Below are 12,844 nucleotides of genomic sequence, written 5' to 3' on the forward strand. Positions count from 1 at the left end.
GTCTACTTGACCGTCAAGTGATGAGCAACTTGAAAAGACAAGCGATTAGTGTGACTCCACATTATGAGTTGCTTTCGCGTGGCCTTTCAGCGGAGAAATCGTGTGGAGCAATCGTGTTGATTCGCCACGACAAGAAAGCAAACGTTGGTTGTGTGCGTGTGCTCGCGTCTGTCGATTCCCCTCCCCCCTTCGCCTTCGTCTCCCTGTCCGTGCCCCGGCTGGCTGGCTGGCTGGCTGCTTGGTTGGAGTTCTCACTCCCTGGCTGACTCAATCGAGTGGCTGTGCACAGCGGTGTTGGCGGCTCCACAGCAGCAGCAGCAGCCGCAGCGAGCGAGCAAGCGAGTGCGCAGAGAGAGAGGAGAGGCGCTTCACTTTTTGAAGCCGTGGCATGAATGATCTCATCGGAACGTTCTGCTCTGCTTTCACCGCCGACGATCCTATGAGTGAGATCGGAAGAAAATAATAGTGAGGTGAGCTTTGAGTCTACCGCTCGTCGCCATTTAAAGGAAGAGAAAAAGCCGGCACCCTCGCGTTGTTTGTTTGTGTTTAACAACTTAAAAAAGTGATGGGGGTGGGGGTGTCGTGAAGGAGGAGGAGGAAACGTCGCGGACGATCGAGTGGTCGCTTTACAGGCTAATTGGCCTGTTGGCGTTCGCTTTTTGAAACGCGAGAATAATCGGGCGACATACGACTGACACGTCCGCCAACTTTTACGACGATTAAATCCTGCTTATGCTCGTTTCACCGCCACATTGTCGCCCGCTCGGCCCCCACCTCCGGCTAGCTGTTAGCTTAGCACCGCAAAATGGCCTCATTGTAGTGCGGTGCTTGGGGAGACAAAAGCGGAGCGCCAGCGAATCTGAGCGGCTCACATTCACAGAGCTTGCGGGCCACCCACCCAAAAGATAGGGGCGACAACGTCGACGTTGAGGGGGACCCGGTGACGGAGTAACGGGGAGAATAACCCCGACCAAGAAAGCGCAGTTGATTGATTGATGACGGTCGAGGCAAGGCCTCGCTGGCGGTGGGGGATGGGTCACGCTAACGGTCATTGACGTACGGCGAGACGGCGTCTTGTCGCTTTGTTTCCGCCTATTGTACATTTGACCACCTCGAATACGTATGACACTGAAATTACCCCCAACGTCAAATTTTCATAAAATGCAGCAAGATGCTGTTACACGCCGGACCGGACAAGGCGCGGAAGAGTGTCTAGCGGCTACAATGCGCCGTTGACCCCCCCACCTTCCTTCTTTCATCAAAACAACGATGTGGCGAATCACATGATAGCGTTTGTGGTCTTTTTCAATCACATTCATCATGTTTTCCCTAATGCCTTTGTGTATCTACTCTTATCACACCCACTGGCTGATGTGCTTATATAACATCATGGGCTAGTGACCTGTCAGGATTTTTTTTAAAGACAAAAACTGTAGTTGGTAAGACAGCCAACGTAACGATATTTGGTACTGTGTTAGTTTACTTGTATGATTCAGTTAGTGTTACAAATACAGCCTTCCTCCCTCTCTACTTTAAAATATACATTGTTTTCTTTGAAAGGCAGTGTAACATGCTTAGCCTTACTTTAATGTTGCCACTTTAATAAATCGTGATTTCTAATGAAGGAATGGATTTTTTTTCAAAATCCAATATGAGGTCAAATAATTGTCAGATTATTTGATTATACAAATAATCATTGAGGGCCAATTGTCAGCTTTAGCTTCTCAAGCGTTTGGCTGAATGACAAATTTGCTGGCTTGATGGATGAGGTGTTGCCCCCATCAGTGAAAATGCAATTGACTCTTAAAGGGAGGGCTATGGATAAATCAGTTGTGGTTTCAGGGTAAACAAGGTTTCACAAGTCTATAGTTGCGAATGTTGCGAAAACTGTTGATAGTTGCTTTTTTAAAAGCAGTAGTTAAAGGGTTTGGAAAAGTGGTAAAAAAAAATAGTTAATCGTGCATAGTAAAATGAATCTTGTTGTGAAAAACAATCAGGAAGTTACTTTTTCTGCCTCCCTGGGTGAGCATCTGAATCTGGTTCCACCAGTTTAGATGTGTGTCTCACAGTCACTAAATAATGTTCAAGACTCACGACATTCGGCGAACAAAAAAGCTATATTAAGGATTTTCAATAGAGGCCAATTTTACTCTGTTTTTTGTTTGTCTGTTTGTTTTGCCACCTTCAGACAAGACGACATGTATTCAAAGGGCACCAAGCGTAAGTTCCTAGACTCGGCGGAGGAGGCGGTGACAGCAACCAGTCCTGGCGTACAGGGGCCAGCGACAGCTCGGACGCCATCGCCCTCATATAGCCTTCAGCGCCAGTCTCTCCTGGACATGTCGCTCATCAAACTTCAGCTGTGCCACATGCTGGTGGAGCCCAACCTGTGCCGCTCGGTGCTCATTGCCAACACGGTACGGCAAATCCAGGAGGAGATGACTCAGGACGGCACCTGGCAGATCATGACGCAAGCCCTGGCCGCCGCCCAGTGCCCCGCCGATCGCCTGGTGGCCACCGAGGTGCTGTGCCGGCAGTCAGACCCGGCGGCGGCGGCCGGTCAGAGCCCCAAACCGTACCCCCTGATGGGCGGCCTGGACGAGGGCTACCACACAGAGGAGGTGGTGATGGAAGCGGGGGACCACAAAGAGGTCCTTTCCACGCAGTCCTATCTGGCAGGCCCTTTTGGGATGGGGCCCTGCTGGGAGGAGCGTGAGGAGGATGACGAGGACGGCGAGGAGTCGGAGGGCGAGGACGACGAGGACCGCCCCGAGGTGGAATCCAAGCCGGGGGAGCAGGTTTTTGGCACTTTTGAGATCAAGCAGCCGCCGCCGCCACCCACCCCAGACCCGGCGCTGGAGGAGCTGTTCTCGGACGTGGACCCATCCTACTATGAGCTGGACACAGTGCTGACAGGCATGCAGAGCGCCCCTAAGATGGGACCTTACGACCTGCTGGAGAGCCTTTCCTCCCACGGGCCGCAACCTCTCAGCCCCAGCACAAGCTGCCGGTCGGACCTGAACGAACTGGACCACATCATGGAGATCATTGTGGGCTCTTGAAGCTCAGCACCGCCGTGGACTTTCCTGAATGTGCTTTTGTTACACAGCCAGATTGTGGGAGGAGCAAAGTGGGAAATTATCTGCGAGCCAAAAATGATTTTTCGGATCGGCAGCTCCCATTGGGACATTTTTATGTTCTTTTGTTTTTACTCGAACAGTATATTCCAAACATGGAGGAACACGTTCACAAGTAGGGTTGCAAAGTGGTGGAAAGGTTCCAGTACAATTCCACAAAAGTTTAGCCAAAGGAAGTTAAGCTGGGGAAAATGGTTTCCAGGTTTGAAACTTTACATAAGAATTGGGGACAATTTTAGGGAAGGATGCATAAATTGAAATATTCTAGTTTTTGTCAGAAGCTGTCATCCATGCAAAATAGATAGCTCTCCTTGCCCAAATGTGGGATATCATGCTACCGAAATTGCTCTGTCTTTTTTCCCCACTTGGCCCAAGCAATGGTGTATCGATAGGTTATTCGTAACTGCAATTTCTGCTTGTAATACAAACCCAAAATAAAAATACAAATGATGGGTTGAGAAAAACAAACTGGTAAATCGGGACTACAGTGGACCCATGCTATTTGCGGCTAATCTGGACCAAACTTGAATCGAGATAACCCACCAATAATTAACAGAAAATAATCATCTAGTTTTAAAAACTATTGTTAAAGAATATCAAATGAACAAATTAATCTGTTAAGAAACAGTAATTGGAGCAAAAAATATTTTGCAATCGAACAAAATGCCATATGAAACTTTTATCTGATTAATCGATTCTAACAATACTCATTTGTAAATTCCGCTTCAGTTTTTATGGGAAGTTAGGGAATTTTTTTCCAATTGTCAGAATTTTTGGAAACTCTATTTGCAACAGTCTGTTTCTATGTTTTTTTTTTTTTTTTTTCCATGTTTACGTCCGTTGCGCTAGCTCCCGCTCGGAATTTATTGGAAGTCTTCACACTACAACGACATCAACAACAATTCAGAACAAACATCCACATCTTTAAATTCATGCGTATTTTCCTAAATATTTGAGCAATTATGAATGGAATATATGTATATGTACGTATATGTATATAGAAATATATATTTTGCATTATGGGGGGGGGGGGATTTTTGCAAGTATCATTTGATATTCCTGTTCCCATAATTTTTTTCTGAGATTTTTAACATGGCCACATTTGAGACTCGAGTGTCTTCCCGAACTTTTTTTTTTTTTTTTGCCATTGTCAAGCTTTTTTAAAAATGTTTATACCAGTACTGATTTTACTTCACTTGCTCCAAAGCTTTTTTGTTTTATTTTTTCAATCCAGGGAAGCAAAAACACACCTTTCTATCAGAAGAAGCCATATTGCTAATTTATTTTATTTTTTTAATTTATTGTATTTATTCTATCTGTAGGTACATCCGCACCACACACGTCACCCATTCAGCCCAAATGAAAATTTGTCACTTGTTTTTTTTCCCCGTCTTGAGTGCAGTACCTATTGATTCCATTTTTGTTTAAATAATCACAAGAACCGGGTCACAATTCCAATCACTATGCAGCTCCGTCATACGCGTTACGAAAATGATTGTATATGACTTCAATGTCCTTTAAAGTCCTTTTATGCAAACAGTTGCCTTTCTGCAAAAATGGACGCTCACAGCGGCGGTGAAGACGACGACGACGACAGTGGAGAACTCAGGCAATGTAAACATGTATTGACAAACACATAAGTTCAGTATTACACACGTACACACACTCCTGAAGGATGTCACGCTGGTCGCAATGGGAGCTAGAACTTCAAAGACTTAATACTATCGTTGTCAAAAACTGTATGCATTTTTTTTATATGCTGACAAAAACTTGTAGTGTCTTTGTAAATATTTTTTTATAATAAAAGATGCAACTATTGGTTGTCTTGTGTGCCTTTGTATTCATAGTTATTTCATCGATATTTTCCCTTTTTTCCCTTAAATATTGTAGCGTTACAATGCAACTGCAAGGCAGGTGAAAGTTTTGATGTTTAAAAACCTATAAAAATATATTTTTTTTCAAACTGAAAGACTTTCCAGTGGCGCCATGTTGCCAGTAATGAAAAGGTGCACTTAAATTGCGGCCTTTGTCTTCATATGCAGCTTCTACTCAGGTGACAAAGCACACACTCATCACTCAACAACACTGTTCAGTAGTCACCAGACTGATATGTGCACAAACTTGCTGAATGGAAAAGAAAACTGAGCAAGAAGCGTACCTTAGCGTGATGGACGGCTGCCAAGCATTTTTGACCATCTTGTTAAAGATTAGCAGCCTGATGGTGACTCAGCAGAAAAAGAAAAAGAGACGAGCAGGAGGGTGGGAAGCCATTTGGAAAGACACAAGAACTGCTTCTAGGTTTAACTTGAAGGAGAGAAATTAATAAGTGTCTTAATCACAGCCCATTGGCGACTGTGAACAAACTGTCATCCATGAAAGTGGTTCCTCCTCTTCCCTAGATGTGACTACAGACAAACGCAGGATAAATTGAGAAATCTGCTCATATTCAGCCAAATGCTTCAGAGCTCACTGGACGGACAGCGCCTCACAGTGCAGATGGACAATGACCCAATGCACACAGAGGGCGCAACCAAATTTATTTTGAAGCCACAGAGGTGGAATGTTGTGCAATGGCCAGGTCAATCACCTGACCCGAATCCGACTGTGCATGCATCCAACTTGCTGGAGACAAAAGTGAAAGGAGAATGCCACCATAACCTCTGTGAGAATTGTCAACTATTAATAAGTTAGATTCACTTAAAATGTCCCCTTAAAATTCAAATTTGATGTTATTGTATACTGGTATTAAAAGACAGGCAGTTGTGGTGATGGGCTTTCAACAGACAAATGACACAAATATACTAAAGCAAATTTGGATTTAATGAATTTAATTGATGGCTGATAACATTTTTAGCACAAATAGCCTGCAGTAAGTATTTTTTTAATGAACATACAGATATCTAAGGGAGAAGTAGGTCAAATCACAATGAAAACGTGTAAAGGACAGAAAAGAAGAACGAGAGAAAAACTTGAGAAAGCTCGAGTGATGCGCTCACTGCTTTTTGGCGAAAGACGCAAAACATGAGCGTGAAACTCCTTATTTGGTATCTGCCTGACTGCTTCCGCTCAACCACCCCTCCCGCCCCCAGCCCTCTGGCTCTGCGTCATCGGTCCCTTTAAAATGTCGCATTCAGGAAACACACGTACATCTGACAACACCCTCTGGTTCATGTCGCTTTTTAATTTGCGCCAGCATAAAGCATTCAGATGTATTTGCGCCTAATAGTTTTGTGTCATCGTAGGACAGAAAACACAAAATGTTATTTTGATGTGCAAAACGTTAGAAATCTGCGGTAGTTTTATTTTTGTACTGTTTCGTTTCACAACAAAGATATCAATTCCTAACATCACACTTTTATATCCAGTTACACACAAAACCGCGATTGGTCCAATCACTTTGGTGGGTCACGTGTGCAGCCACCCGATCCCGAGTTCCTACGTTCTCGGAGCGGCATCTGAACATAAAGCAGCCGCCGCACATTCATAGCCCCGTGAGTGGCGGAGGTGGATGCTTGAAGGACGGTCAAATGGACCAATTACAACTGGTTTAAGAAGCCCCGATCCAACCCATACTTCGACACCTCCCACCTCCACCCTCACCCCCTCCACCGGGACCGAACATTCCTCCTCTTCTCTACGGACTCGACGGCGACATAACACGGCCGAAGAAAAGGACTTTACGGGGATTGTTTCTTCTCATGACGCGGGCCGAGGACAAATAAGGTTTGTTGGCTTGAATTAAATAATTCGGAACTTTTAAACTCGGCTCACGAGCGGGACCGGTTCGTTACCCACATCGGGAGCTCGAGCCCAACAGAGCAGCATAACGTTCATGACGTGTGTGTTTTGTCATTAAAATTATCAGAAGCAAATTGAATACAGACTGAATGTCAGCTTTAAGGACTCACTCTCCAACCTCCCTATTTGGAGTTCCACGTGCGGTTGGTAGAACCATCTTCTCGAACCTGCCGCTACCTGGTCTGACTCTCCCTCTAGTAGATGGAGCGGCGCCTTTTCTGCATGAGTAAAATCTTACGCATCACAGCCTCTGAGTCATGACAACAACAAAAATCCCAGGTGTCCCAGATAGGACTGTTGGGACAGGACATCAGGAGAAGAAAAATTGGACCTGTTTGGTCGCTGTTACATATACCAGGACGCTAACACGATGGTGGTGCCTGCCAACATGAATTGCCAATTTTCCCATGAGGCCTTTAGCGTGAAAGGTATTGATACGGTATAGAAGGTTGGAATCAACATGCAAATTTCCCAGCTTCTGATGTCAAACAGTGGCTGTGTGAAAGGCAATAACAGAGAAATGCCAGGACCAGTATAGTTAAACACCAGTTCTGCAAAAAGCCAGGAATCGGAACGGTACCGATATATGATGGGATATTGGAGTGGAACAGCTAAAGTTGTGAAAACAGTTGTATTATTACAAGTATGTGCTTATAATATGTGGAAAAAACTTCCTGCAGGTCCATGTTGGGTCGCGGCGTGAAGCGGAAGTGGACCTGCGTGGAGGGGTTGGACGCGGCTGGCGAGGAGAAGCAGCGGCGCGGTGATGGCGAGGTCGGCACCACGGAGGTAATATCAGGCGGCGCCGATGACATGCGTCAGCGCTTGCTGGGCCTCAGCCTGGAGAAGCTGCAACGCTACCGGGCTGGCGTGGAGCTCAGCCTGCGTCGCTCTGTGCTTCTCATCAACACGCTGCGGCAGATTCAGGATGACATGCTCAACAACTCAGAGGAGAAAGAGAGTGCGATCCTCTGCAGTCCGGACTCCCCTCTTCTGTATGAGGACCGCACGTGTCCCGGGTGTGCAGAGGGTGGCAGAGACAGTCCGTCCACACAACTGGAATCCTCCCAGGAAGCGAACATTGGGGCGTTTAGCGATGTGGTGAACGCCATGGGCTACCTCGGTGACTTGGCCCTGGACGATATCTTCGAAGACATCGATACGTCCATGTACGAAACTTCTGACCTGAGCGGGGGCTGGACGGCGGGCTCTCTGTGGCCCCTCAGCGTGTCTTTCTGGGCGGACAATAATGAGAAAGGCACCAGTGGAGGTATCCAGTCATGCCTGATGGACGTCAATGAGCTGGATCACATCATGGAGATCTTGGTCAAGTCCTGATCCACCAGTACATGGAACCCCTGCGTGGTTGCCTTCGGCATTTGTGACTTTGTCGCCAGGTTTTCTTGGGCCATTTTGTTGACACAACACTCCTCGTTTTTGGAAGTCAAGACGCTTTGACGCCACTGGGGCTTCTTCGCTGCGTCGTATCTCTCAATTGTATTTTGATGGCATTTTTGTTTTTATGATTGAGGTTTTATGGAAGTAGTTTTGTATATGAAAAACTCCAGGGCAAAACTTTTACTGTTTACTCCCATTCTACCTCTTGATGTTGGCACTCCTGTGAACCGATCGTTCAGAATTTTAGCTTTCCCGCAAGGACTCATTTCAACATTAGGCCATTTTGTTGACACAACACTCCTCGTTTTTAGAAGTCAAGACGCTTTGACGCCACTGGGGCTTCTTCGCTGCCTCGTATCTCTCAATTGTATTTTGATGGCATTTTTGTTTTTATGATTGAGGTTTTATGGAAGTAGTTTTGTATATGAAAAGCTCCAGGGCAAAACTTTTACTTTTTACTCCCATTCTACCTCTTGATGTTGGCACTCCTGTGAACCGATCGTTCAGAATTTTAGCTTTCCCGCAAGGACTCATTTCAACAATGTGCCTTACTGTTTGTACGTCTCAGGCCACGTCCACACATTCAGGAACTTGTGAGCCAATCACAATGAGGATTTCACAAAACACCTCTCTTTGTACACAAGAATCCATTTGATGAGTTTGGTGTCCAAATCAACCAATCTGAAGGCTGACAAAGCTACATCAGCAGTTCTCGCTGGTCATCCATTTTCTATAATACCGATTCATACCAAACACCACGTAGCAGCCAAGATTTAAAGCCAGAACCTCTCAACGATAAGGTTGACATGTAAAACACGTTGACCAAAAACTTCGGCCAGTACATAACACCAATGTTTTCTTGAGGACCAATGGCCCAAATGCAAGTAAACGAAAAACAGCCTTTCTGACAATATCTGTGTTGATGTGGACATGGCCTGAGGCTGCTTGAGCGTCATACACTCAAGCACACAAACCCGCCCCACCACCTTCTTCTGTGCTCTGGCTTCATGTTTCCTCACAGGGTGACAAGCAAGTAGCCAGGGAGGGGCCGGCAAGCAGGACGACAGAGGAGGGGGAGGGGTGGGTGGGGTGGTTGAGGAAGCACCGCTTACGTCACTCGTCCATTGGGAGGAGCTTCCACCTTGTTTTGTCCAGGGCTGGTGCAGCTGGCCAATTGCGTGAGACCTATGCTCGCTCCTGTGACTTGTTTTTCAGTCTTTCTCTTCTGTTTAGAAAGACCGAGAGCATACAGAGGAGGCTGACCAATGAAATATTATTTATTTAATTTCAGAGAACGCTGCAGTGTTATTTATACGTGTGTTGGGGTTATATAAGCACAGAAGCTGTAAGTTGTAGCGAAAGCTCTTTATGTATATATTTAAATGTAAATGAATGAAGGATGCGTTTACTGGTAATAATTCACATTATGTATTTTATAGATTTTATTAACCAATACAGAAACTACAAAAATAACACTTGTCCTTTTTTAACTACCAACAAAATATACATGTGCACGCAAACACAGACTGACTTGTTCAATACACTCCCTTTACCTAATAATTTTAAGAAATAATGTTAACATGATAGCAGCATTGTCTAAGTCATTTGAACGTAAAGAAAAAAAAGGACAATAGGTAACCAATTTAATCACTTCACTGGTTTCTTTTATATCAAACAAATTATTTTAGGTTCATTACCTGACATGTTTCGGCGGTTTCTTCCGTCATCAGAGTGTCCCCGATGTGGTTGTGAAGCTTCTTTATCAGCTGATGGATGAACCTAAATAATGAACCTAAAATAATTTGTTTGATATAAAAGAAACCAGTGAAGTGATTCAAAAAAGGAAAAACAAGATGAACCTAGTACAACTAGGTAACCAATTTGTCAACTCAAACCGCTGAGGATACCAAAGTTCGGCGAAGGTTGCTCTCTGGTGGTTAAACCACCGTAATGCAGGTCCACTATTATACACAGCGTTCTCTGTTTATGACGGCACGGATATGACGTCTCGAGGGACGAATATGCAGCTACGCTGTTTCTCATTGGACTTACAACAATTTTTCATGCGAACATTTCCTAGTGTCCAAACTTGTAAATTAAAAAAGGCTGGTTCTTGTCTCCAAATCTTAATTCATCATCCATTCAAAAGCGTCGTGGAAATTAGGTGGTAACCCTGCAAGCTATACAAAACAAATCAAGCATGTGACTGATGGACTAAATAAGTTCAAAACCATAACCTTGCAGTTGAATTGCATGATTTTAACTTCCTTCTGCCAATCTTAACTTTGCTCTCCTTTTTCATCTTCAATGATAGTCCTTAATCTTCCTGCACTTCATCTCTCCTGTCCTGACACTGACAGCAGTGCTGTGGCAAGTGGCTAAAGCATGTGGCTCTTGCGATTGTCAGCTGCGCATATCGCCACGAAAAACGTGGAACGCTTTGGCAACTTTGACAGAAACGCTTGCTCTTGTCTCGACGTGCCTACAGATCGGTTTTGATCGCATCTTCTTGAAAAGGCTTCTTGATATATTTTTAAATGTCAAGACAATAACCGCTTTGAATCAAAGAACATTTTATGAATCCGTTTTTACGAGAGGTTTGGGGGCCCAAAAAATTCTTGGGCAGGCAGCTGCTTATGTTTGTTTCCTATACTTTCCTCCTTCATCCTCATTCTCAACGTTTTGCCGGCATATTAACTGCCATTACTCATTCTGCTCACAAAACTCGTTTTATGGCTCAGCTCATCTGAAAATATGAAAGCAGCCCAGTAAAAGCAGAAGCCAGCAAGACCAGAGTCGCCTGGGATCGATGCGCTCCTTTGCTGCAGACATCGGTCAGGGCGGGGCTGCGGGTGTGGTCCAAGAAAAAAAAGCCTGCCCGCAGTCCGGCCGGCCCCGCTCGTCTGGCTTCTCACGTGATGGCCGACATCAACTGACTGCAGCAAATGAGAAAAAGAGGCGAGCCTGGTGTTGTGCCGCTGACTCAGCAAAAGCCCATTGAACGTCCTCAGAAGACAGATAGATGGCGCCACTTAGCAATTTGTTTGTGTCAACACAATTTCACCACTTCAAAAGTTCTGTGATGGGATCTTTTGGTGTGCAGTAACAACAGGCAAGGGATGCCATTTTTGAAGAAGTAAAAGTGCAGATGGTTGGACTGGAAAGCAAACGAACGCATCTGAACCTCCAGAGACTAGTTTAAAGGCCTCAGCTTTCGAGTAGTCTTGTTGGGAGAAAGGCAAGGGGACGCATTTCTTGATGTGATTATCCGTAAAGTATTTCCAAGACGGCGTGGAGAGTCGGGTAAAGGTCCGGAATGTGACCTGAACATGCAAACATTCATTCACGTGGAAATGGATTTGCAATGCCATCTCATGACTGATGCCGTTCACTTTTCACATAATGCTACAGTATCTTCTTCTTCTTGTTTTTCTTCCATTCTCAACAAAATCATGTGACATGTTCAGTCAGATGGGAACATTTTACAATTGTAGTGGAAATGCGCAGGGGTATTCTTCTCCCCACTTTTTGTGACAAAGTTCTCCTTTCTTGTTCGTCAACTGGTTGAAAAGTCCAAAGATTCTCTGATGGATTGAAACCTTTCCATCTTCAAGTCCGACATTGTGCACGTCAACAATGCAATGAATTCCGTTTCAGTTTCAGATCTTGAACATTTGCACACGTTGTCTCTTCAAGTCAAGCTTATCAATGAGAAAGGCGCTTCTGATTGCAACGATGGGCCGGAAAACAGCAATGGGAGCGTTTAATCTCATTTCCTCTACGTTCATTCTATAGAAGGCTAATGAGGCAAACGGTCTCGCCCATGTGGAAGTACACGCGTGGACAGGCGTCACGTGGTCGTCACACAAGAGGCGGCGGTTTCGTCACGCGGATGAAAATACTGGCGTCCACGCTCACAAGCGTCTGTCTACAGGTCGTGAAGTGGAGCGGGTTGGACGCTGGTTTCCATGGCAACCGCAGCCTCTTGAACTTTGCATCGTGCATTTTAATTGGAAACAAGTGGATGTTTGCAAACGCAACTAAATGATTCCAAGTGGAGATAATGAACACGAGCAAGAGGCCTCATTCACAGCAAACGACATTAGGTGGCCGGCCGACGTTCTTTGGCCCTCGCTTCCCCCGGCAGCCAGCACGGGGTGGCCGGTCCGAGTGACGAGATGCTTCGTTAGGGTCAGGCTGCTCGTTCTGTTTTGGGAAAGGATTCATTCTGCCGGTCTTAATTCACATGATGTCACAGCATCAGTGATGAAAAGTCCTTTGATGGCAAAACATGACAACGATGAAGAAGAAAAGAGGGAAATCTGATTTGAATTAGCATGAACACTGGCAGATGTTTGTGTCCAACTTTGTGAGCACATTTAACGACAGATTTAAAGAATATGAACCTTAGCCGTGTGAACAGTACATCCCGTGAAAACAAGAATTTCAACGTAAGCGTTTCAGCGGCTCAGCGGAAAATTAGATCTCGGCCTCATGCCCAGGAACCTGAA

At 45.2% G+C, this 12,844-nt stretch overlaps 2 protein-coding genes and 1 long non-coding RNA gene across 3 annotated transcripts in view; 2 read left to right on the forward strand and 1 right to left on the reverse strand.

Moving 5' to 3' along the window:
* Positions 1 to 139: 139 nt before the first annotated feature.
* Positions 140 to 4,955, forward strand: cdca4 (cell division cycle associated 4). The gene is made up of 2 exons (XM_049739984.2): positions 140 to 470; positions 2,189 to 4,955. The coding sequence occupies exon 2, from the start codon at positions 2,199 to 2,201 to the stop codon at positions 3,060 to 3,062; it is 864 nt and encodes a 287-aa protein (XP_049595941.1). The 5' UTR covers positions 140 to 470; positions 2,189 to 2,198; the 3' UTR covers positions 3,063 to 4,955.
* A 1,630-nt stretch (positions 4,956 to 6,585) lies between these two features.
* Positions 6,586 to 9,806, forward strand: LOC125980618 (cell division cycle-associated protein 4). The gene is made up of 2 exons (XM_049739983.2): positions 6,586 to 6,860; positions 7,616 to 9,806. Exons 1-2 carry the CDS (start codon positions 6,646 to 6,648, stop codon positions 8,271 to 8,273), a joined length of 873 nt encoding a protein of 290 aa, XP_049595940.1. The 5' UTR covers positions 6,586 to 6,645; the 3' UTR covers positions 8,274 to 9,806.
* Positions 9,807 to 10,100: 294 nt separating this feature from the next.
* The window catches only part of LOC125980622 (uncharacterized), a 28,874-nt gene continuing 26,130 nt past the window's right edge, over positions 10,101 to 12,844 (reverse strand). Inside the window, exon 5 of the long non-coding RNA XR_007485691.2 lies at positions 10,101 to 12,539. This is a non-coding gene — a long non-coding RNA (uncharacterized lncRNA). The remainder of the gene's footprint in view (positions 12,540 to 12,844) is intronic.

This window comes from Syngnathus scovelli, chromosome 14 (assembly GCF_024217435.2).
Source record: "Syngnathus scovelli strain Florida chromosome 14, RoL_Ssco_1.2, whole genome shotgun sequence".
NCBI classification, from domain to species: Eukaryota; Metazoa; Chordata; class Actinopteri; order Syngnathiformes; family Syngnathidae; genus Syngnathus; species Syngnathus scovelli.

Excerpts from the sequence above, each read along its gene's own strand:
- cdca4 (XM_049739984.2), top strand. The coding sequence starts at position 2,199 with ATGTATTCAAAGGGCACCAAGCGTAAGTTCCTAGACTCGGCGGAGGAG.
- LOC125980618 (XM_049739983.2), top strand. The coding sequence starts at position 6,646 with ATGCTTGAAGGACGGTCAAATGGACCAATTACAACTGGTTTAAGAAGC. Across the intron at positions 6,861-7,615 it reads GCGGGCCGAGGACAAATAAG|GTCCATGTTGGGTCGCGGCG; the intron begins GTTTGTTGGCTT and ends AACTTCCTGCAG.